Here is a 24,881-nt window from a genome sequence, read left to right on the forward strand (position 1 = left end):
TAATACATATTGTACATAACATATCTGTGGTCTTAAGCCTTATAGTGTTTATTTCTAATTCTAGGGTGCAATTAAAAGGAACTTATCCAGTAAGTATGTCTTAGCTCCCAGAAATAGAGTATGGATTGACAGAAGGAATAGTTCCCTGGATCTTGGAGCATGTTTGCATTTGAATTGCACAGTCGGGGGATTTATTTTTAAGTCTTTCAAAACCAAACATTTACAGCAAAGATTTCTTGTTATGATGGAGGGTATCTGGGTTCTGAATAATTAATGCTTAAATTCTCCAAACAAATGTATTTTTGGAAAAACACCGGCGCTTCCTTCCGGTGTTTGCCAGCTCTTGCTGCATCTTTAAGCTTGGAAGTTAATTTAATCAAATGTGTTTGATTAGACACACTGTAGCTAGAGGTGGGGAGAGAGGAGGAATGTCCCAAAGGCACTAAAGGCAGATACAATGTATCCATTCTTACATACGGGGTATAAAATGCTCGGTCCACCACAGTGATATGATATAGGCTAACATATATAGTGTCCGATACCCCTCCTGCCACATACAATGTATCCTAGGAAAATCTAAATTAATTCTTAAAGCTGCAACATTTTCTTGCCATTTCAAAAAAAAAGAGTAGGCTGACAATCCGATCTGTGGACTATGGGCATGTGGCCTGGATTATTATCCCCCATGGTAACTGAGAACCAGAACCCATTCAGGCAACGGGCATTTGAAGACTGATGGGCTGTTCCTCTGAGCTCGACAGTGAACAAATCTTCAATTGTTGGCTTGTTTATGGTTTTTCTTTGGGTAATGAGGTTTTACAAATGCCAGAGAACTCCTACCACATATGGCAGCTATATGGCTGTCGCCTTGCCAGGAGAGAGGGTTTGGTTTGCAGTTGTCATGTTAGGTTGCTTATTGATGGCGCTGAAATCTCTAAGTGTTTCCAAACATAGCTCATATGACACACCAGAAGGGACTGCTAAAGATATGCCTAAACAGGTCTTTTGTCCTGCATGTCAGGTGAAGAAGTCGCAAGGCCCAGGCGTTCTACCCCAACTCCCGAACTTACAAGGTGAGTATGGAAGACACTGGTTGCATTTTATTCATCGCCAACTTTTAACTTTTCAGCAAATATCCTCCAGGTCTCAGTGAATGTAGGGCCTAACATGTATGTGAGTTTTTGTAGCTACAGCCAAATTTGCTGTCATTTCTCATGCATGCAGCCCAAAGGGGAACCTTTGGGTAAATGCCTGCATTTGTCTATGGCAGAATGTATGGTCTACTCACTGATGAGAAAACTAGAGTTGTGTACAAAGAGGTTTTTTTTATTTCTGGAATGTTCATCTGAGATACATTATATTGCCCTAAAAAAGAGATGTTGGATAGTTGCACATACTTTCATAATACATTCTAACTTCCCTATCAAAGAACCTTCTATTTTGTTTACACACACACACACACACACACACACACACACACACACAGAGGGTGGGGTGAGGGAGAGAGAGAGAGAAAGACAGAGAGAGAGAAAGACAGAGAGAGAGAAAAAAATTGTTGTATTTCACTGTGGATTCTTTGAGTGAAGTATTATACAAATAGTTATTGTTTCCCAAAATGATAGCTGTATCTCTTTAAACTTTGGATTCTCTGTCTTCTCATCCTCCACCTGCTTCTCCATTTTCCTCTCCAGCCTTCACCTGGATGACATGCACATGAAAATCATTAGGCTCCCTGATGGAAATCAGGTCTGGAGAAGGAATGGAGACAATGATGATGATGATGATAATAATGATAATAATAGTAATAATAATCTATCTAGACAAGTAGTCAGGAGGAAAGATGAGATATCTCAATACTCTTAAGATATCCTGGGTTAGGACATCACTGGTTTATTAAGTAGGAGGGAGCAAGAGGAAATTAGAAACCGAGTGTCCCAGTTTTGTTTTGTTTTTTTTATTCCAACACAAACTTCCTGGGCACCATGTAAATAGCTCCATGCTTCACTTTCATTAAATTGCATTAATTACAACAAGAAATAAGAGCACTCGGGAGGCAGAGGCAGGCAGATCTCTGTGAGTTTGAGGCCAGCCTGGTCTACGGAGCAAGATCCAGGACAGGTACCAAAGCTACACAGAGAAACTCTGACTCAAAGGGAAACCAAAAAAAGAAAAAGGAAAAAAAAAAAGAAAGAAAAAAAGAAATAAGATGATGTCTTGGTTAGGGTTTCTATTTATATGATAAAATACCATGACCAAACACAACTGAAGGAAGACAAGGTTTATAAGTCTCAGGTCACAGTCCACCTTCAAAAGAAGTCAGGGCAGAAACGGAAGCAGGGGCCATGGAGAGTCCTGCTTACTGGCTTGCTCCTCGTGGCTTGCTCAGCCTGCTTTTTTACATGACCTAAGACCACCAGCCCAGGGGTGGAACCACCCTCCATGGGCTGGGCCCTCACATCAATCATCAATCGAGAAAATGCTCCCACAGACTTGCCTTCAGGCCAATCTTACAGAGACATTTTCTCAAGGTTTTCTTCCCAGATGACCCCAGCTTATGTCAAAACATAGTTTTTATGACATAAAAACTAGCCATCACAGCTAATGACAAGTCTTTATTTTTAGGCTAGTCACATTGACACACACCTGTAGTCCCAGCACGTGGGGCAAAAGGCACAAGGGTCATGAATTTTAAGACAGCCCGGGCTTTATAAGAAGCTGTCTCAAAACCATAAAAAAGTAAATATGTGTAGTCTTCTGAGTTCATGTGACAGAAAGGTGCCTTATAATAAACTGGCATCTCTAATATGTCACTTCTATGTGTGGAGACTTACCATGGTGTTTCTGTTGGAACTGCACCCAGGCCTTCAGCAGACCTCAGGGTCTTATCTCCCGCCATGACCCTTTCCCACATGGCATCTTCAAGTGATACTTTCTAAAGCCAACAGAAGCTTTGTACACACATGTGCTTGCCTAAGTACACAATTACACATACTTGTTTAACCAAAGAAAGTATTTGAAAGTTTGTGTATCAGTTTTGAGCATTAATTTTTGATCCTTCTCTCTGTATACTCTACCTAAAATGCATGTTTTAGCAAGAAGCCTCCAGATGATACGCTGGCCCTTGCTCCTCTCTTTGGTCCACCGTTAGAATCAGCTTTTGATGAACAGAAGACAGAAGGTAGGGAACTGTATGTCTACAGCACTGCTACGGAGTTACTTCTCTCAAGTAAATGTATGTAATTATGTATTGTCAACATACCATCAGACCCTCATGGTAGAAAAATGCTCCAAGTGAATTGTGCTGTGAGTTTAGTTGAAAAACATCTATTATCTTAGGATTTAAAATTTTATTCCCAGAATAGCTAACAACTTCATTCCTGACAATAGGCCAGTAAAAATGAAAGTCAATCTACACCAATCCTGATCAGGGTAAATGAACTCGGAGCCCAAGAGCTGCTGTGAGAAGTGTAAGCAGGAGTATAAATAGAGAGGGGTCTTCTCACCCTCAGTAGCGAGGCCTCTCTGATGGTATTCACTCTTTTCCAGATCATCAGGGCAGTGTCAGTGAGAGAGTGGACAGGTCTGTGAGCTCACAACCCAGGAAGCATTGCCAATCATTTAGCAATGCTATAAGAGAAATACCTACATTTCTGCCATTAGTTTTGGGTTGCCTACTAAATATTTATTTTACGATTAAATTTTTAAGTGTTTAAAATTAACTAGGTTTTCGAAGAGCTATAAATATGCTTGATAGAAAGCATCCCTTTAAAAACGAGATCTAGTCTATATTAGAATTATATTTATGCCCAATACATATATTTCCAATAAGCATTATTGAATGTGATTATAAAAAATTGTTTGACTTAAAAAATCCAAAGTTGGACTGGATATATGGCCCCACTTTTATGGAAATATGGTTAAGAACATGTGCTACTCTTGTAGAGGGCCCAAGTTCAGTTCCCAGTATCCACATTGAAAAGCTCACCACTGCCTGTAACTCCAGCTCCAGGAGATCCAACCCTCTCTTCTGGACTCCAGCAGCATCTGCACCCACATGTATATGCCCATAGACAGGCACACGTATACACATAATTAAAAATACTATCTTTCTTAAAAGAAGTCTAAACTATATATGTGATAAGTTGGTAACTTTCTAGGCCCCAATGGAGCAGTGTCCTTAACACGTACATAATAAGCCAGGCAGTGGTAGCCCACACCTTTAATCCCAGCACTTGGGAGACAGAAGCAGGTCGATCTCTGTGAGTTCAAGGCCAGCCTGGACTACAGAGTGAGTTCCAGGACAACTGGAGCTGCATAGTGAGACTCTGTCTTGAAAACAAACAAAGACTTAACATAATAAGTAGACAAGAAGCCTAAACTAAAGTAACAAAGATATTTCAAAGTACATTAATCAAGACAGAATTTCATTTCTTGGTAACAATAACGAGGCAAACCCGGGAGGTGGTGTGGCTCCTCTTCAGTCCTCACTGGTTTACCTTCATCTCAGAGTGCAAGGACTTGTTCCAGCTCTTATCCCTTCCAGAAGAAAAGCAACAGACGAAGCCAAAGAACCCACTGATACCTATTTTAAGAGAAAACTCTAGAAGACACATCCATAACTTTTAACCAAAGCACACTACAGAGAATGTGACCAACTAAAACTCCTTTTCTATGAAGAGTGGTTCAGTAGCACAGCTACACCTGGATGCTTTCAATGATTTAGTTAGACAAATTTATAAAAAAAAAAAAAATCCTAAATAACTTCTCAGTGGCATTATACTTGTAACCTAGAACTATACAAAACTATACAAAATGGAGGGGGGGAGGAGTTGTCATTTGTATTAAGTCATCTGTGATCAGTTTTGTCTTTTATGACATAATTGTGAGGTAACTGGTAGAGAGAACTGGTATGTCGCATCTGAATGTGCACATTTAAGGAATTCTATAAACATACAGAATATCTCCCATGAGAATAGAAGTGTTTTGGGTTTTTTTTGTTGTTGTTTTTAATCCAGGTGGTCCCCACGTTGAACCCACAGAAGCAATGCTATTCCCAGCACAGAGTTTAGGCTTGCATGGAGAACTGTGACGGAGGAAGACATACATCTGGACTCACTGACGAGTCTTGTTTGTCTGTCTTCCTGACCTTAGCCACTGAAGTTTGGCAAAGTTCTGACATTTGCACCAAGCACATCAGCTCTTCCCCTGGCCATGTCTCCCTTTCCTCTCTGCTCACTCTTGACTTCTTTAGGTTGGTTATTCTGTGGTTGGTTGCTTCGAGGACCTAGGAGGGAAAAGCAGTGACTTGGAAAGAGCTGAGCCTACATCTGGTCTCAGCCCCTCGACTTTTTCTGTGGACAAGTGTTTGAGAACGCTAGTCATTGGTTTTTCTCTCCCAACAGTGGCATTGGCTTTTACCACGTGGTGGTGCTGTGAGAATGAAATACAAAATACCAGCTGTTGGCCTCAGAGGAGTGCCTGATGTACACTTTTTGGGTATATATGTATTTGCACCCCACTGCCATCTTCGTCTCAGTTACTGCTGGGGTTGTTATTGCCTCCCCTTTCTACTGCAGGAGGGAGGCCCGAAGAGGTTAAATGACTTGCCCAGGATTCTACAGGAAGCTAGAAGCTACAATGAAATCCACATTCTGCCTACGCTCCATACTGCACATCAAATAACAATGCACTTACTGAAAAGGACTGCTTATTTACACCTGAACAGTAACAATCAAAACCAAAAGAAAGACAATGTTAGATTCAGTGCTCCTAGACCAATACTTCATTGCCTTGATTCTCTTCTAAAGAACTATTCATTTTCTGATTCCTGGGCTCAGTAGCCAAGAGCACTGGCTGCTTTTCCACGGGACCTGGGTTCAATTCCCAGCACCCACAAGGCAGCTCACAATCATCTAAAACTCCAGTTCCAGGATATCCAACTCCCTCTTCTGGCCTCCTCGGGTGCCAGGCATGGTACACAAACATACATAAAGGCAGGATAAAATAAAATAATAATTTTTAAAATGTTCCGGTTCTCTTAAAATGTTCAACAAGCATCTTTAGAATAATCACTACTCTTTATGATGCTGTAAAGGGTTAAGAGACTGAACAATCTTTAAAAATAGGAACCGCTGTACAGAATGCAGACATTTTCGACATTGAAGCATATTCATAGACATCTTTCACTATACCAACTAACAGCAAAATAAACGCTCATGAGTTAATTCCTAAAATTTCTGAATGGTACAGAAATGGGGACAGTAAGTGTAGTGGCATCCAGACTGTCCTTAGGGGACAACCTAGGAAGAAAGTGTGAGTTAGAGTTGGAGTCTCCTTTGATCTAGTTCCATGTATGCACACAGACAACCCCTTGCTCCCCCATGCACCATGCTTCTGCTTCTGTTCTCTGCCTGAAGAGTGTGTGGATCAGCACACTCCTAAATTAAACTTCTAGGATGATGCAAGGTGTGGGGATCATGTTATGAAGCTCAACTTTAATCAGAATTCTAGATTCTTGTTTGAACTTACCCTGAGAAATTCTGTTTTTCTATTTCCAGTTCTTTTAGATCAGCCTGAGATATGGGGTTCAGGCCAACCAATTAACCCAAGCACGGAGTCACCAAAGCTAGCAAGACCTTTTCCCACTGGAAGTAAGTTATGTATCTGACTCATTTTACTCTCTGTCTGCATAGTAAAATTGTAGGCAACTCTTAGAAGGATAATATTTGAATTTAAAAAGAGACATTATTATCTAACAGGTGAGATCAGGTTACCAAGCTGGGGTGAATTAACAAAAGGAAGTAGTGTGGTTAGCCTTGAGGCGGCCCGTCTTCTGGCATCTTATGTGACCTTTTGTTCATCCATCTGTCCCATGTGGCTATGTCCAAGTCGAAAGACTTGAGCTGAAGGCACTGGACAACCACACAACACAATCACTGAGCAAGTCTAGCTGGGTCTCTGCTGATCCCAGTGAACACCTGAGACTAAAAAGGACAGGAGGGACCCATAGACAGGAAAGACGACCTGGAAAGCGAGACAAGCAGGCTCTCTAGCAGAGAGTCACTAAAACAAAAACAAGTCAAAGGTATGACAGTGTCAGCCCAGGTGACTGGAGACCCTTGAAAGGCCTTGTAAATCCCTCACCTCTGGTGAGTTGGACTAGCTGGGCTGATTGGGTTAGTCACTAGGTCAAGCCGGTTACCCACGAATTTACAAAGTCTCCATTAGTAGACACCCATAGCCAGATGAGTATAGAAGGTACTCCTTGAAATCCTCATGTGAAGAATGGATTTCAGGAGGTATCTGGAAAGTGAACGAGCATGGAGGGTCTTTTTTTATGCATGGAGACTCACCAGTAAATACTTTCTCCAGCCCAGCATCCCCGGGGCTTTACTTTTGGTACCTAAAACTGGCAACAGTAATTAGCCAAAGGCATTCAGAATGAAAGGCTAAGAGGTTACTTGTTGGGAATGTTGTCACTCTAAGGTCATGTGATCCAGCCTTTGTAAAAAATATTTTTCTCAAAAACAGGGTGGGGAAAGCAAGAATCAGTAGCTTTTCTTAAACCTCTGAGCTTTGAATGGTGTTACCAGAGATGGCGTGGACCATAGAGTCTGAGTGCTTCTCCATGGGACTGGGCTACAAAGCCAGCTTTCTTTACATATCTAAGCTGTCCAAATTATTCCTAGAAAACTCTTCTTATTAAGTGGCAAGAAAATAAGCGAAAGTCATGTTTATGTAGATAGAGTAGAACTTTAGAGAGAACTGTAGATGCAATGTGTCCACTTAGCGTAGCTGCTGTTGAACTGATCGGCATCCAATAATTCTGCTTGCTTTGTGGTTGCCGTGGAAGTTCCCCTCTTTAGTGTTAGACTTTATGGTATTTTATTTTATGATATCTAGTGATTATCTTCTTGACTTTTTAATAGAGGTGATGAGTTAGGAGCAAAACCTCTGATTGGCTCCTAACTCTCAGGGTAAAGATCCACTTGGGAAATAGTTTTCAACAGCTCCTAGCTAAGATTAAGAACCACTTAGGATGGAGAGATGACTCAGTAGTTTACAGCACCTGCTGCTCTTATAGAGGACCTGGGTTTGGTTTCCAGCCCCCAGATGCCTGCTCACAAATATCTGTAACTCTAACTCCATAGAATTAGGAGACACCCTCCTATGGATTCCATGGGCACTCATATATTGCACATACATGTAGGCAAACACTTATACACATAAAATAAAATTATTTTAAATAATTACTTCTCCATGAGCTTTAAGATAGAAAGGCAGGATAGTGTGTGTGCGTGTGTGTGTGTGTGTGTGTGTGTGTGTGTGTGTGTGTGTGTGTGTGTTACTGAGGATGGAGAGGGGAGTAATGTCAGGAAGACACTCTTCCTGGGGTGTCCAGGGTAGAGAGGACTAGTCAGGGCTCTCTAGCTTAGGGCCCACCTGGCTCCTTCTGACCTTAGGATATGAAGTATGGGCCCACACTCAGGTTCACAGTGAGGGAGGGCTTATGACAATCATGAGAACTCTTGATTCTACCAAATATGACAAGTGACAAAATAACACACATTTCAAGAAAAAAGAAAAATTTACCTGTTGGAAGAATAATTCCTAATTTCATCTACAAAATGAGAAACCCTATCCATTAGGGCAAAATGTTTGGTAGGGGTAAACATGCTGTACTTTTTTATCTTAGGATTTTATTTCTTAAGAGTGTGTATTGGGAATGTTTATTCTTTGGCCCATTCACTTCACTTCTAACTTCCTAAGACATGCTGTCTTAGGGTTTCTATTGCTGTGAAGAGACACCTTGACCACAGCAACTCCTAGAAAGGAAAACATTTCATTGAGGTGGTGGCTTACAGTTTCAGAGGTTTAGTCCATTGTCATTATGGCAGGAGCATGGTGGCATGCAGATAGACATGGTGCTGAAAAACTCTACATCCTGATCCAAAGGCAACAGGAAGTTGACTGAGACACTGGGTGTATCATGAGCACAGGAGACCTCAAAACCTGCCCCCACAGTGACACACTTCCTCCAACAAGGCCATACCTACTCCAACGAAGTCACACCTCCCAATAATGCTATTCTCTATGAGATTATGGGGTCCAATTACACTCAAACTACCACATAGGCTAAGAGTTTAAAAGCATAATATTATAAAATCTGTCCAGATACAATATAGGCAACATTATCCAGACTAGATTTAAAACCCATCCCTGGAGCCCCCTCAGGGCCTTTGCTGTTTCTGTGGTCACACCCTGGACTGGAACTAAGTGTTACCAGGATTCATGATCAATCACTATTCCTCCAGAACACAGCCAGTGTTTATTCAACACAGTGCCCCTTGCTCCTAGTAAAGGAATTGAACTTAGCTGTGGCTTGATGTCTGTTAAATGAATAAAATGTTGATATTGTTATCTGACCTTTTGTGCAACTCCTATGGTCATAAGATGGAGAAATCTGGTTGCTTCTGTCTCTTGGAGTCCTAGTTGGGGTTATCATTGCTGTGATGAAACACCATGACCAAAGACAACTTTGGGAGGAAAGAATGTATTTGGCTTACATATTACAGTCCATTGAGGGAAACCAAGGCAGGAACTCAAGCAGGGCAGGAACCTGGAGGCAAGAGGTGATGTAGATACCATGAAGGAGTACCACTTACTAGCTTGCTTCCCATGGCTTGCTCAGCCTGCTTTCTTATAGCACCCAGGATGACCAGATCAGGCAGGGGTGGCCCCACCCACAATGGACTGGGCCCTCACACATCAATCACTAATTTTGAAAATGCTCTACAGGCTTGCCTGCAATCCTATCTTATGGAAGCATTTTCTCAATTGAGGTTCCCTCCTCTTCAATGACTAAAGCTTGTATCAAGTTGACATAAAATTAGCCAGCACACTTGGCGTTGCCATCTTAAAAACGTAGACCGTGGCTAGCCCATTTCCAAGATGAGATGTGTGAATAAAAGCCCAAATCATGCTTCTTTTACCTTTTTGTTTAGTTCGGGAAGACTGGGATTGCTAACACTTGACTTCTCTCTCTGCAGCTCCCCCACCTCTGCCTCCAAAAACCGTACCAGCCACCCCACCTCGAACAGGCTCCCCCTTAACAGTGGCAACAGGTAAACTAGGTCTTTACAGTTCTGAGATGATGTGGCAAACAGATCCACGGCCTTGGACGACAACATGCCCTTGATGCATTGGGAGGCGTAGGCTGTGCGGACAGGCAGAGTGCTCATGTCGGGTTTCAATGTCCCTGCAACTTACTGTGCTGGCTTACTGTAAGGTACACTCCCAGGTGTCACACAGACATACACAGTTTATTTTAGCATAATTTTATATGGTGGGGGCTGCACTGACTACAAAGTCGAATAAAGTTGCCAAAAGATGAAAAGTCAACTATTTACTTTACTCAGTCTCTCACTTTGTGGGCTCTCATTTGAATGACTTGAAAATGAATAGTCTCAAAGTACAATTTGTATCTTTCAAGAGCCAGTAGGCCATCTGGTAGACCCAAGAGTGGTTGCTTAGGGTATAAAAGCTTAAGTGGATCCCAGAATGAGCAGTAACCTGTTGGGGGGATTATTTTCCCCAGTGGTCATTCAAATATTTAATCATTTCGCTGCAAAGGCTGTGGTAATAATTATAAAATATGGCAAGGAACTGCTGTAAGCTATTTTGGACCTATCATTTCTGAGACACAGCTTTGCCTTTGTATTAAAATCAATACTATGCATTCATGCAATTTATTATCTGCCAGGTCTTACTGGACAAGCAGTTCAAAAGTAGTAATGGTGATTTTATTTACCTGAGCCCTAGAATGTGGCTCTTTATCACCTTTGGAATCCTGTAGCAGCTTTACGCCTCGCTGTCCCTGCAGCCTAGTGAGTTTGACAGAGACAGAACAGGATATTCATCAGAAAAACAGAAAGCTAGGCACAGTCATTTATGAAATTTATACTGACTCAAGCCCACTAGAGAGTTGCCAAAAGCATCGTAAGTAAGGTCTTTGCAAGTTCAGTTGTTTAGAGATTCTGTGTCTCCATAAATTGTATTAGCTGCAAATAAATCTATTAGCAACAAAATCATAAATTATTGACAGTCATGCAAAAGGCTAGCCCATTTATCTGTGGCTTTGCAGCCTTGGAAATTAACTCTTTCCAATCATAAATATGGAAATACCAAGCCAGTTTTTATAGCCCATAAGTCATTTACAAGCAAGGTGAGGTATGGCTGTGCCTTGCAGCTATTTAGGCAGCAATTTCTAATTTGAATAACCTCATTGTTGCTTTAAAAGAAAAAAAAGAACTATTTTCCCATTTGTAATCATCAAATATTTTATCCTTCACTAAAGGATTCAGTTTTTAAATTTTCCTCTTATTATTGATATGTGTAGAAAAGAATACACTGCTGATATTTAAGCAAAATGAAATTTTCTGTACCATACTTCAGAAAGAAATACATTACAGTCACTACTAGTGTATTAACAAGCTCTGCTTTGTGGGAAAAGAAATTCTAAAGATGTTTTCATGATCTTCCCCCCTGTACGCAGGTATCCATATAACATTTCTAATCAGTAGCAAATGCCTTGCTGTATCCCCTGTGTGTGTTGTGTGTGGAGTGTGTTGTGTTTGTACACATTCATGTGGGCTTACCTTCTTAACAATCTTCTCGTGTTTCTGGTGTAGTTAAAGTAAATCTACAGCTAAATGTGATGTCCTGTCTTTTTGTTGTTTTTTCTTTTTTCAATTATCAGAGATTATCATTAGCTTTACCAAACAATCTGTTGAACTCCTTAGACTGGAGAAGCTTTGAAAAGACAAGGCTGGTTTTCAGGGCTCAGATCTCGTGCTGTGTTATATGTATTCAGCAGACCAGGTTTTCAAAAATGCCCTCCCCTTGGGTGGCTGTGCTTTCAGAGCCTGAAGGGACCTGGATACTAGCTTTTCAAAACGGTCACCACATGCCACTGAAGAGCAGTATTATGTTTAGCATTTTAAATAACGGTGAGGCGTCTGCCGCAGTTACCTTCCGTAGGAGTAAACCCTAGCATAGAAATATGAGTCACGTATTGAAATGAGTGCCTACCCTCTCCCCCTTCAGTGCTTAATTCAGTAAAGGCATTTCTTCATCGTAAAGAATGCCCTTGGAGACACCTCACATGGTGCAATATGCCTGCTAAGCTTTGCCTCCATCCTCCTACTATCCCCTATACAAGTAATAGTAAGAGTTAATAAAAAAGTTTAAAATCAACTACTTTAACCACAGGAAATGACCAGGCAGCCACAGAGGCCAAAATTGAGAAACTACCATCCATCAGTGACCTGGACAGCATTTTTGGCCCTGTGTTGTCCCCCAAGTCTGTCGCTGTTAACACTGAAGAGAAGTGGGTCCATTTCTCTGATGCATCCCCGGAACATGTTACTCCAGAGTTGACTCCAAGGGAAAAGGTGGTGACCCCACCAGCTGCATCAGACATCCCAGCTGACTCCCCAACTCCAGGCCCACCTGGCCCCCCAGGCTCTGCAGGTCCCCCAGGGCCTCCCGGTCCTCGCAATGTACCATCTCCGCTCAATTTAGAAGAAGTCCAGAAGAAAGTCGCTGAGCAGCCCTTCATTAAAGATGATTACTTAGAAACGATCTCCTCTCCTAAAGAGTGTGGGTTGGGGCAGAGAGCAACTCCACCTCCCCCACCACCACCCACCTACAGGACTGTGGTTTCGTCCCCCGGACCTGGCTCGGGCAGTGGTACGGGGACCACCAGTGGTATGTCTTTCTGTTTGAGTGTGCTTCGTGTGCTGGGGAATGGCTGTGGCTGCTGCGATGTGAGCAACACCCTCCTCCTGCCTGGCAATTGGCTGTAGGGCTTCTGCCACTCCTCCTTTGGTCTGGTGTCCTGTGGCCCTGTGGCATGTTCTGGTCCGTTGAATGCTCCAGTCATAGTCCAAGTCTGTGGATGTGTCTTGTCCTGCACTCCCAGGCCTAGGAGTGCCCTACAGTTAGAAGGTGGGGCAGGGGGCGCTGTTTGTTTCTTATAAAGAAAGCTGTGATGTCATTGTTTAGAAATTTAGAAAGTTCTAGAAGGATAAATGTCACAGCAAGTAGATTACAGGTTAAATGTCTGGTTTCTCCCCTTTTCCTTTTTCTTTTCTCTTCCCCCACCCCCGTAAGACACCTCACAAGGGCCCTATAAGTCACAGTCTGGGGGAGGATGCTGAGGCTTGCAAAGGAGATACTTGACAACAACCATTGGATGAGTCATGCTTCCTCCACTGTACCTGAGTCACGTGATCAGGTCTCTGACTCATCAGCACCCCACCCCCCATGCCACCTCTAGGTATAGTGATAGGCAGTGAGACTTAGGATGCAAACTCTCCTGTTGAATTTTTCTTTTCATCTTTATTTGAAGCTGTATTTTGTGTTTTCTAACTGTCAAAAGATAGGAACACTTGCCTAGGAAATACCCAGGTTTTTCCACACCACTTGCTCTGCTGTTGCTCTGTCACCTGGTCAGAGCCTCAGCGTCCCTTTCCTCTGCGTGCAGGTTCAGTCTCAACATCTTCCAGGAGGCCCTGATATTTGCCTGGAAAGAGGCCACCAAGTTTCAGGGACTTAGATCTAGAAAGTCACAGAGGGGAAAGGCATTTGCCTCCATCCTGATCCCATCTCTGCCGCCTCTTTCCACAGAGTGCCTTCCGAAGCGTGCTCTGTGACGGCAAATGCCCCTGTGCTTTGTAAAGTGAACGATTCTGAGAGCGTCAGAGTGGGCTGGATCGACTGTGTGCTCAGCCCAGCTCCCCTACAAAGGAAAACAATCAACACATAAGCTTGGGGAGTAGAGCAGTAAGCAGAACCAGCCAGCGTCTTTGCCATAAGAACCTTGAGAGCTTCTTTTCCAATAATAAGAACAACTAAATATATCACTTCAGCCTCGCAACAACCACCTGTCTTCAGTACTAAATGTCCCCATTTTACAGAATTAAAAAAAAAAAAACAGTTTAAACAGCTAATGGTTTCAGACTTGGCATTTAGACACTCAGATTTCATCCGGGCCTGAGCTGTACCTCCTGACCACTGTGTTCTTCGGGTGCTTCTGAAACGTTTGGTCACAGAACAGGCTGAACTCACATTACTGCTGACACTCACCAACCCTACAGTGCTATGTGTACTCCAGAGTGTTCTTAAAAGACCCAGTGGTGGTGGTGGTGCAAGCCTTTAATCCTAGCACTAGCGAGGCAGAAGCAGGCAGATCTCTGAGTTAGAGGCCAGCCAGTTCTACAGAGTGAGTCCCAGGAGAGCCAGTACTGTTACATAGAGAAACCCTGTCTCAACAAACAAACAAACAAGACCAACTCCATACTTCTCTCTCTAGTCCTAGAAGGCTAGAGCAGCTACTCCCATACAATACTACCTTGTAGGATCTTGTCTGGGATACAAAGCTATGTTCTAACCTTACCTTACAACTTCTCGAACAGCAACCCTGAAGAAGTTAGCTGCCGCTTTAAAAGAAGGTTTTGCCTCCATCATTTCCTGACATGCTCTTATTCCTGAACTAAATCTTAGGGTTATGAAAGGGTATTTCAAGAAATAGTCACCAACAGCCCACGGTGGACCATCATGTACTCCTCAAAGCAAGCATCTACAGTCAGGGAAGACAGGGCAAGTTTGATCTACACCTGTGTTCTCCCTCACCTGTCACCTGGCATGTCTAAGTGAACTGGCCACTGACGTGGTGAGGAACAGCAGCTCTTCTTTCTGTTCTAGAATCTGTGAGAGTCTGGTTACTATTTCAGTGTTTAGCTTTCATGTCCTTATTTGAACTTATTTTTCAAATGTTACCAATAGAGACTGTTAAAGGTACATTCTCTTGCATTAAGGGGTTAGATTTATGAGTGGAAGACTGAACTTGACTAGTGAAACCCATGAGTAAGTGAAATTTTACAGCATTATCTCCTTAATTAAGTCCCAGTTAATGTGTGCCTTCATCCTGTATTGATGCAATAGAGACAAACTGCCCCAAATGAAAATTTAGAATCTCAATCATAGGATGTTTGAATTCTGCTCTTCGTTACTCTTAGCCTGGTATGGCCAGCTGTTCCTAGACATCTCAAAGTATGTGTGAACCCCTATATGCCCAGCACAGGTGACCGCTGCTGTGACAAGTGGCGCCACCCACAGCATGATTCAGAAGAGTTACTTGCTGCTAAAACAGTTGGAACCTAAGAATGAGTGACTTTAACTTCTTTAAAGCAAAAAGTTCCTAAGCCTCAGCTAGAGCACAATGTCACTGAAATGCAGGTGCTGATCTTTGGTGTCTATGTGGAGTGTGTGCCTGGGCACAGGAGAAACATGTTGCTAGCCTACAGCAAGTGTAGAACCAGGAAAAGAGAAGAGTTAGGTTCAGAGTGACATGTTCCAGCTCAGGAAACTAACACACTGCTCAACTACTGCTCAATGATATTATTCAAGATAACACCCACACCCACACACATACACACACACTGACTTTGAGCAACCTGGGCTTATCTCTTGGTTAAAGCTACTGTTGCTGTGATGAAACACCATGACTAAAAGCAACTTGGTGAGGAAAGGGTTTGTTTGGCTTGCATGTCCTGAGGGAAGCCAAGTCAGGAACTCAAACAGAACAGGAACCGGGAGGCAGGAGCTGATTCAGAGGCCATGGACGGGTGCTGCTTACTGGCTTACTCCTCATGGCTTGCTCAACTGGCTTTCTTATAGAACATAGGGCCACCAGCTCAGTGTGGTACCACCCACCATGGACTGGGTCTTCCCACATCAACTACAAAGTAAGAAAATGCTCTAGGGGCCTCCCGACAGCCCAGTCTTTTGGAGGTATTTTCTCAATTGAGGTTCCCTCCTCTCAGATGACTATATCTTGCATCAAGTTGACATAAAAGTAGCCAGAAGAGGTTGAAGTGACCAAATTAATTGCTGATCTCAGGGAAAAAAGTGATTAGCTTCATCTGACCAAAAACCAAAGCTCAAAGAGGTAACTTGGCCCTGGTCACAAACCTTATGAGTAGCAGAGCCTGGATCTGCTAAAGAACTGTTGGATTTCATGTCCTGTGCCTCTACCATTTCTACTCCACTGCCTCCACTTGCCTCCAACCCCATCCACAAACAGACACATAGGAAGGAAAAAACCCATACACATGTGGTTTTCAGAGACAGATGAGACTGCAGGTTGAGAACAGCAAATAGGCCAAGAGTGGAACAAGGTTGTCAATGCTTGTAGCTCATGTTTAAGCCTTAAACAATGGGTTACCCAGTGCATTTCACATCATCTTTCTGGAGAGCAAACACTACTTGAGGGTAAAATGAAAATCAGAGAGGATAGAGATGTCTAAATACGACCCTGCACCCATAACACTTGAAACCAGTGAGCAATGTCACAAAAGCATGCCGAACATCGGTTCAGTTGTTAGATACTCACCAGGCCCTGCACAGCCCCTGCTAGACCTCGTGGCTCTGCCCAGCAGGAATTAATCAATGTGTCTTTTAGTTTCTATACCTTCCTTGACTGTCTGCATAATCTATCAATTCTATTTCTGTGATAAGAATAATGTGGCTTAAGTAAGGAGTCTATAAAGGAAAAAAGAATTAACTTTTCAACTAATAACGTTTTTCTTTTACTTTTAGCTATACGCGCATCAAAAGGCAGCCGTTAGCTCCCTCTTCAGTATCAATTGCCTTGTGTCATACAGCACCTTAGAGTAAAGCCAACTCAGAAGCGCTTGCAGTTTTGTTTGTTTTCAGTACCTTGCAAGGAAGAACATTTCTAACTTTTTGAGACACAAAAGCTGAGTTTCAGAGAGGTTAAGATCCCACTCACAGATGAGAAAGGGGCACTGAAGCCAAAACTCAGCCTTTTACCCAGTCATATTGCCCTGGAGACAGTCCTCAGCCCAAGCATTACTGGAAGGGGGTCTTGAATTTCTCTTCTGAAGCTGGTGTTTGCCTGAGCTCGATTCAGAAGACTGTGGCCCGTGGGCAGACATTTTGGAACACTCCTATAGCAAGATAGTCCTAAAGCTGAATGGAACACCCCTGTGCCTGCCCCACAAAAAAATTCCATGAAAACTTCCTGACAAAGCTCTACTGTCTAAGAATAGATTTCCTTCCCTATACTGTCACGTCTGTCTTCTATAAGTATAGTGGGCATAACATCCACTTAATCCTGAAAATAAACATTGTAGTGGGCCTGTCAATCATACTTTGTTTTTAAAAAGAATGTTAGCCACATACTAAGGACATTTAGATCACAAAAGATGTGTGCAAGCCACATACTAAGGACATTTAGATCACAAAAGATGTGTGCAAGCTGTCAAGGTGGAAAATAAAAACATTGTATGCAAATTATGGCAGTCCATAGTCTATCTGAAGCTTCAGGAGACAGATAAGCTTTGGGGTTTAGCAAATGGTTTGTGCTTTTTGATCATGGACATGCCACTAAAAGAGCTTCCGTCTTCACTGAGATGTAAATGGGGGATGATGCCACATGTGTAAAGTGCTAGCACAGATCTTGTCCCAGTAAAACAAAGTAAGAGTAGAATGAACGAAAGAATATGGTTGGTGGTGCTCGCAGAGGCGTGTGAGGGCATTAAGGAGGGGGTAGTAACAGGGTCTCTGCACTTAGGAAGCATAAACAGCTCAGAGACACACTCAGGACTTCACTCCTCAAACAAGAGAAGCAACGCTAACCCTCAGAGACTCGCTTAATATGAGAGATGACACTGAGAAGTTTGCTTCTCAGATTCAAAGCTCTTGGAGAATCTCACAATCTGGACTGGGGTGCTAGTCTAAGACTCTGGTGGCCTTGGTTTTGTGCCTTGCTTCATAAAGGAAGTAGCCACAAGGGTGGGCATAGGGAGGTGGGGATGGGTGGATATGGAAGCAGCTGGTAAGATGGGGGATGTGGAGGTGGCAGGGTGTGAAGGCAACTGGTGGGATGGGGAATGTGGAAGCAGGGACATGTGGAGATAGCTAGTCCGGTAGCGGGAATGTGGAGGCAGCTAGGGGAGGAATGAGGAGACGGAAGTATTCTTCTAAAGCATGATTGTACAACCTGCTGTTTCTAATCAAGTGACAAGGTTTCGGAACAAGAACTGTCTGAACATCCGTTTTGCCTCCTAAGGTCTGGGGCCAGGTAGTTCTCCATGCATCCCGGACTTATGACTGAAGACAGACAGGTCCCTAAGCACTGAGCTCAGTGTGCATGCCAGCCTCCGTGTACCATCTGTGTTTCATATGCTTGTCATGGGCAGCCAAAAAAGTAAATCCAAGAGGCTTTGTCAAAAGCACCCAAGAGACGGTCAGTAACAAACCCGACTTCAGCAGGCTCCCAGGGACACTCCTTATGAAGCCCTCGCCGTGTCTCTGTTATAAAGATTCAACACACAAAGGGCTCATGGCGTGTAGTGCCGTGTCCTTTGCTCACACTGCCTATTTGAGATAGGGATGAAGTTAGCACTCAGGGGTTGACATACCGTCAACGACATAATTCTCTCACCTGAGTTTAAAAAAGAAAAAAATCTAATGTGGAAAAAGCATTCATCTTCCTTCAAGTTTTAACTTCCAATTTCATCTCGGACATAAATTCTGAACATAAATTAAAAATCCAAAAAACAAAAAAACAAGAAAATGTATCGTAAGTCCCATGAGCCACCCCTCCGGCCCAGCCCAGAGTCACCTGAATTCACCTTCCATCAAGGATTTACCTTTCATTGGATGTCACATGACAGCAAGGTGATAAGCTTCAGCTTCTGCCATCAACTGAGTCCCTTTTCTCTTTATTGACATAAAAAGAAATGTGCTGTGCAAAAGACTTAGTCTAGTAACCGCAGAGAAAAAGGCAAGTGTGCATCTGTGCCGGGCATGGCTCTGCACTGGCGCATTCTTCTGGCCGCCTGGGTTTCCTGCTGTCTCTAACACCAGCCTGTTTTCCAGGTGCGTCTTCTCCTGCTCGGCCAGCTACCCCCTTAGTTCCATGCAGCAGCACTACTCCGCCTCCGCCTCCTCCGCGGCCTCCATCCCGGCCGAAGCTACCTCCAGGAAAGCCTGGAGTTGGAGATGTGGTATGTTGCTCCCCACCTTAGCATGCTCAGAACAAGATCCCCAAGTCCCCTAACACAGGACGTCTTGACTTCAGGTCTAAGCATCACAGCACAAGTGACCATCACAGGGGCCAGCTGGGAAAAAAAAGTCACTGCCTTATGAGGATGCCTTTCAGCCCTCCTCAGACTTCTCCCAGCTTTCAAACTAAGATCTAAAATGGTAGGAGTCCGATGCCTGGGCCTTCAGCTCCGTGGCAGCAGCTGGAGGCAAATGCCAATAGTGATGGTCTATCATATGAATCTCTTCAGAAGGGGGGGGGGTAATTATTTTACAATATTTGTCTTAGTTACTGGAAAACTCTGAAGGAAGAAAAATCCTCTTTCTGACCCTAAACGCCAGATAAATCAGCAGCAGCATTCAGTGATATAAATATAGAGTGGTGGCCTCTCAGTGTGCTACCAACACTTCCTTGAATTCTATTGTATGATTGAAGTGTGGGAATAGTCTCCTCAGTGGTTCAGTTAAGAAGCTTGTGCCAGAAGTAAATCTTGTTGACCTCTGTACAACAGCCACTGAATAAATGGCATCCTAGCACTCAGATTCTCTGGAAACCTCTTTATGTAGGACTACACCAGTGTAGTTCCTGGGAGGCCTGCATATGGCTCGTCTAGGGCCGAGTGCCTACTGAGCGCAAGAGCTGTGGTTGATGGCTGCTCCAGCTCCAGCATACCGGCTTTGTATAGGTACAATCCAGTTCAGTGACATTGGTGCCATGGCCATCAAGAACCCGAGTTTTCATAGCCAGGCCTGAGAGCCAAGAAAGGCAGTGAAACCACAGTCGGCAAGATGGCTGAGTAGTGTAGGCACCAGCCGCCAAAAGCTGCTTTCAATCTCTGTGGCTCCCAGAGTAGAAAGCTGTCACTTGACCCTCGTGTGCTCTCCGTGGCGTGCACACGCGCGTGAACACAAAATAAATGAAATGTAACAAATGTTTTAAAATGCTGAACCCAAATGTTACGGCTGTGTCTAACTTTCCTCTTTCTTCTCCTGCAGTCCAGACCTTTTAGCCCACCCATACACTCTTCCAGCCCTCCTCCAATAGCACCCTTAGCGCGGGCTGAAAGCACTTCTTCGATATCGTCGACTAATTCCTTGAGCGCAGCTACCACTCCTACAGTTGGTAAAATGATCTCTCTCTTTTCGTGTCTTTGTGGCTGTTGGTTGGCTATCCTTTAGGATCTGAGCTCCCCGGGCCCTGTTTCTAGTCGTCATCATTTTGCTGTGTCTTTGCTACTATCACCTGGTTCTTCTCTTGAAAGCACTTTCTCAGCGAAGGAGGCCAGCGCTTTAGCCACACCAGTTAACCGTCTACAGAATTCGAAAACGCTTGTGTTTTGTAGGGATTTTCTTACATTGTCCCGTGCTGAGGGACTCACAAAGGAAGTCATCAAGGAAGGTGCTAATATTTGGATATTCCTTGTAACAAAAAGCATTTCCCTTTGAGAGAGCATGTTTAGATCAGAAATGATTTAAAAACAAAAAACAAAAAACCTTGGAATGTTCACTGTCTCGAAACTTTCAATTCTTCATCATTTTTGGTTGTCTGAGGTTGCATTGGCATTAGGATACTTCAGGAATTTTTTGAATGTTTTCTTTATTCTAGTGCTTTTCAGTGATGTGTGGTCCCTTTTCCCTGGAGGGGGGAAAGCAGTCATTTTCAGCAGATGCCCCTGTCCCTCTCCGTGGACACTGTGATGAAAGTGAAGGGTTGAGAATGGCCGCGCAGAGAGTGCCTTGCCGCCATTCCCACCTCACAGCCTCTCCCACTGCCTGTCTCCTCTACTGCATGCTGCCTGACCTGCAGCTTGCCCATCACACTTGTCCTGTGACCTCACTCCCCCACTCTCCACACTGCCCTCTGGTTCTCCCGAGCTGTAAATCACCTGGCCCATTCTGCACTGTTTGGGAGAATCATTCACTCAGCTCAGTCAGTTCCTGCTGCTGCTTAAGGCAGAGCACACCACGGAATCGCCCATTTGAGAAGTAGCTAGAGAAAACCAAAAGCTCTCTTAGAGAACAGATACCACTTTTCCCAGAAGACCAAGGGAAGGTGTGCCTCTAAGAACTGCAAAGGGAATTTCAGCTCTGTTGTATATTCTATACTTTAAGCCAGACCAGCCTCCTCTGTCCTCTGTCTCAAACACACACACACACACACACACACACACACACACACACACACACACACACACACACACATGCACGACGCACACACGCACGCACCTTCAAGTTTGGGTTAAATTAATAAATTGAAAACATAGCCACTTTCCCAATTTCATGTAAATTTTTTTCCCTTTTTGGTTTTTCATGTCCCTCCAACTCATGTCATTTCTTAAGAGACAGATTTCTAGCTCATTCCTCTCTGATTTTTTTGTTTTTGTTCACGTTTTGTAACAGCTAGCCTTTTTCACCCTCTGTCTCTTTAATCTCCTTGAGTTTGGTAGTCAATTGCCCAAATCCTATCCTACTGTTGGGCTTTCTCAGGAACGTTCATTCCATGCACTCCATTTGATTCGCTTTGTTGGGCAAAGAAGGAAGAGTGACCTGTTACTCAATGATCAACGACACTCTACCTCAGAGGGGCCATCCAGCGTGTCTTTTCAGCTCGCTGTGACTCACAGAGAAAATTGAACACACAGGGACTCCGAACTGTGTCCATGCCTTTGGACCATGTTTTTCTATACTTCCTGCTGCAGAAATATCCAGTTACCACCAGCCACAATGATCCTCAACATTCCCAGTGTGTGTCCTTTCCAGAGGAACCACAGAGGGCTTGGAAAATGGAGTCCCTGAAGGAAGCTGGTCACAATGCCTCCTGTGGAGGAGCAGCCTCCTCTGCTTTGTGAGGTCCCATTGTTTTGATTTGGTTTCATCTGCCCACTGAAGCCCTCACCACCTGGTCTTTATTTGGTTCTGCTTCTGGTCACATGACAGCCATTTCTCTGGGAAGTAACTCCCCTGCTGAAAGACCAGCCAGCCTTCTCTGCTGTTGTCTCTGGTTTCCTCCAAAGGCTCTGCTTTGCCTGAGGTGACAACTCACTGTAAACAAGCAGATTGGGGGAGGTGGACAGCTCACAGCTAGCTCCTTAAGTTGGCTGCTGAGCGGTCCCCTCCCACCTCCACAACACCTTCCCGCCATTCCCTGTGCCCTTTGCATTGTTCTTGGAGCAATCACATGGGAACTGATGGCCAATCTCAAAACCACACATGAACTGAAATTTGTAAAGTAAGCCTGTGCTACATTTGGTAGAGCGCCTCGTGAGACTGAGGCAGGATGACCCTATCTCCAAAAATGAAAGAACAGCAGGTTAGACTCTCTACACAATAATCATATAAGAAAACACCCATAAAGAACTTTAAGTGTGACTAATTTTTTTTACAAGAGTTGTGGTCATAGAGCAGTGGACCCAATACAGGATGAGAAGACACGAGTGTCTGTGTATCCCTACCCTCAAATAATGAGTTCTTATGTAACTATATATTTTTTTAATTTTTTAAATTTGATTTTTAAAAACACCATTATTTTATATGTGACCAAGAAAGACAAAAGGCTTCCAAATGAGTCAGGGGACAATTGTTTTTTTTTACCAGATTAACTATAATACACTCTAGTTCTGGAAAGCTGAGCATGTGAAAAGATGCACATCTAGAACAGAGGGAATACAGGGAGGACTTCCATGCTAGAAACAGCCCATGGGACCTGCACTGAGTACTTCCGGGGAGGGAGAAATCTATTGCTGTTAATGGATGGAGGAAAGTGTTTGAAGTCATAAGAATCAGATGAGAGGTAGCAGAAGAGATAATGGAGCCTTATCTCTCCTTGAAAACCCCCCCTTTATTACTTGCTTCTTATTTCAGTGACTGTGAGATGTCTCCTGTTTCTTTGTTTGTTTGTTTAGATGATGACAAGACAGGCAATTTTGCTTCCCTGTTAAGTATAATCGTTCCCTGCAGTAATTCTGCATTTTGATTTGCATCTTTAATGTGGCAGGAATCTGTAACAAATTAAAAGTAACCATCGATGGGTAACAAAAAAAAAAAAAAGTGTCAGATGGACCCTGATGTTTCCTTTGGTCCATAACTTGAGTAAAAGTGACTTATTCTAAGCAGTACAACATAGAATATTTCCCTCAATGTGGACAGCAATTCTAAATTCTATAAACTTTCTGGAGGGAAATTATATTCATGTCAAGTTATTCTGCATAGAAACAAAAGATGCATTTTTCACATATTTTGTGAAACATCTGTATCTGCTGTGCCCATACAATGGAACCAGAGTTCCACTAAATCATTCCACCTCTAAGGCAGCTGTAAGTGCAGTTAAATACTGACAAAAACATCCTGGAAACTGAGGCTGGAAAGATGGCTAAGTGGTTAAGAGCACTGGCTGGGTTTGATTTCCAGTATCTGCACAGCAGCTCATAACTATCTGTAAATCTAGTTCCAGGGAATCCAATACCCTCTTCTGGTCTTTGAGGGCACCAGCATATATGTGGTGCACAGATACACATGCAAGCAAAACATCCATTAATTAATTAATTAAAATATATTAACTAACTAGTTCATTTATTTACTTAAAAGGGGCTTGCTGCTTTTCTAGAGGGCCCAAGTTTAGTTCTAAGCAAACTTAGTTCATTGGGTGGTATACAACTATAATATCAACTCCAGGGAATCCAGTGCCCTCTTGCAGCCTCCCTGGGTACAGACATGCACCACCCACCCACCCACCTATACACACAGTCACACATAAACACACAGACTCATACACACACATATGTATATTCACATTCACACACACACACACACACACACACACACACACACTTTTTTTTTTCCCTTAAATCTTAGAACCTAAAGAACTGAAAAGTTTCCCTGTCATATACCCTAAGTCTAGGCATCAGGTTACCAGAATGATTTCTAAAAGCATCACTGTTTATGAAAGGTTTGTTGGATCATAATTTCTGCCCTTAACTTCTTTGCAACAAGAATATGGTTCTCCATTCCTAGTTTTATTTGATTATATATTAATGTTGTAATAACACCTTTAAAACCTATAGTGCTGTTTTTTAATCATGTAGAGTAAAAGACAGTTCCTCATATTTATTGTTTGATGAGGAGACTGGTTAAAGATCTAAAATAGTTGAGGTTCAGTGTCCCAGCTCATAAAGCTGTGGCCAATTCCCAAAGATAAACATCTAGCCACAGTTGGCACCATGGTCAAAGATATCAGTATGATAACACTTCAAAATCAAGGATCTGTAACTATCAAAGGCAGGCACAAGGCATGCAGGAACCTTGGGTTTATACTGCTGTTTTGTGGACAGGTTAAGAGCTAACCCCTTCCTTCCTGGGATAATGCATATACCAGGTGACCTTGTTGAGTTGTCAGGGCTGTGCTGGGGTTCTTGTTGATGGACACATATCTGGTCCCTGGAGAGCTGCATTGGAGTGAAGTATTCTCACAAAAGAGAAGCTGTGCCTTTTACGGCTCCCTGAGACGGTGGGATCTAAGTCCTTCCCTGGAGCTGACTCCCACCACATTGACAGATGCTAAACCCTGACTTTTTTTTTTTTTTTGTTCAGTTTCTCCTCATAGAATCATCTCAAATACGCTCATCACTTACTTCCCATCTCTTCACCTTCATCCCAGTGTCTTACAGTCTTTCGTTTTTTCCGTGACGTTCGTTCCCGCCTCAGTCAGTAAGCTGTGCTCCTCGGTTTCGTTGGGAACTTGTATTTGTGTT

The 24,881-nt window shown here is 43.2% G+C and overlaps 1 protein-coding gene across 31 annotated transcripts in view; it reads left to right on the forward strand.

Annotated features, from left to right (window-relative positions):
• The window catches only part of Sgip1 (SH3GL interacting endocytic adaptor 1), a 199,285-nt gene that overhangs the window by 139,418 nt on the left and 34,986 nt on the right, over positions 1–24,881 (forward strand). For 15 of the 31 annotated variants that reach the window (XM_076564588.1, XM_076564591.1, XM_076564583.1 and 12 more), the window contains 8 exons: positions 65–89; positions 1,022–1,073; positions 3,093–3,178; positions 6,558–6,650; positions 10,050–10,124; positions 12,271–12,768; positions 18,970–19,097; positions 20,131–20,257. In XM_076564588.1, coding sequence (XP_076420703.1) covers positions 65–89; positions 1,022–1,073; positions 3,093–3,178; positions 6,558–6,650; positions 10,050–10,124; positions 12,271–12,768; positions 18,970–19,097; positions 20,131–20,257 — 1,084 coding nt within the window. The remainder of the gene's footprint in view (positions 1–64; positions 90–1,021; positions 1,074–3,092; positions 3,179–6,557; positions 6,651–10,049; positions 10,125–12,270; positions 12,769–18,969; positions 19,098–20,130; positions 20,258–24,881) is intronic. The other 16 variants (XM_006987182.4, XM_076564604.1, XM_042271494.2 and 13 more) reach the window with 3 other exon arrangements.

Source organism: Peromyscus maniculatus, chromosome 2 (genome assembly GCF_049852395.1).
Source record: "Peromyscus maniculatus bairdii isolate BWxNUB_F1_BW_parent chromosome 2, HU_Pman_BW_mat_3.1, whole genome shotgun sequence".
NCBI classification, from domain to species: Eukaryota; Metazoa; Chordata; class Mammalia; order Rodentia; family Cricetidae; genus Peromyscus; species Peromyscus maniculatus.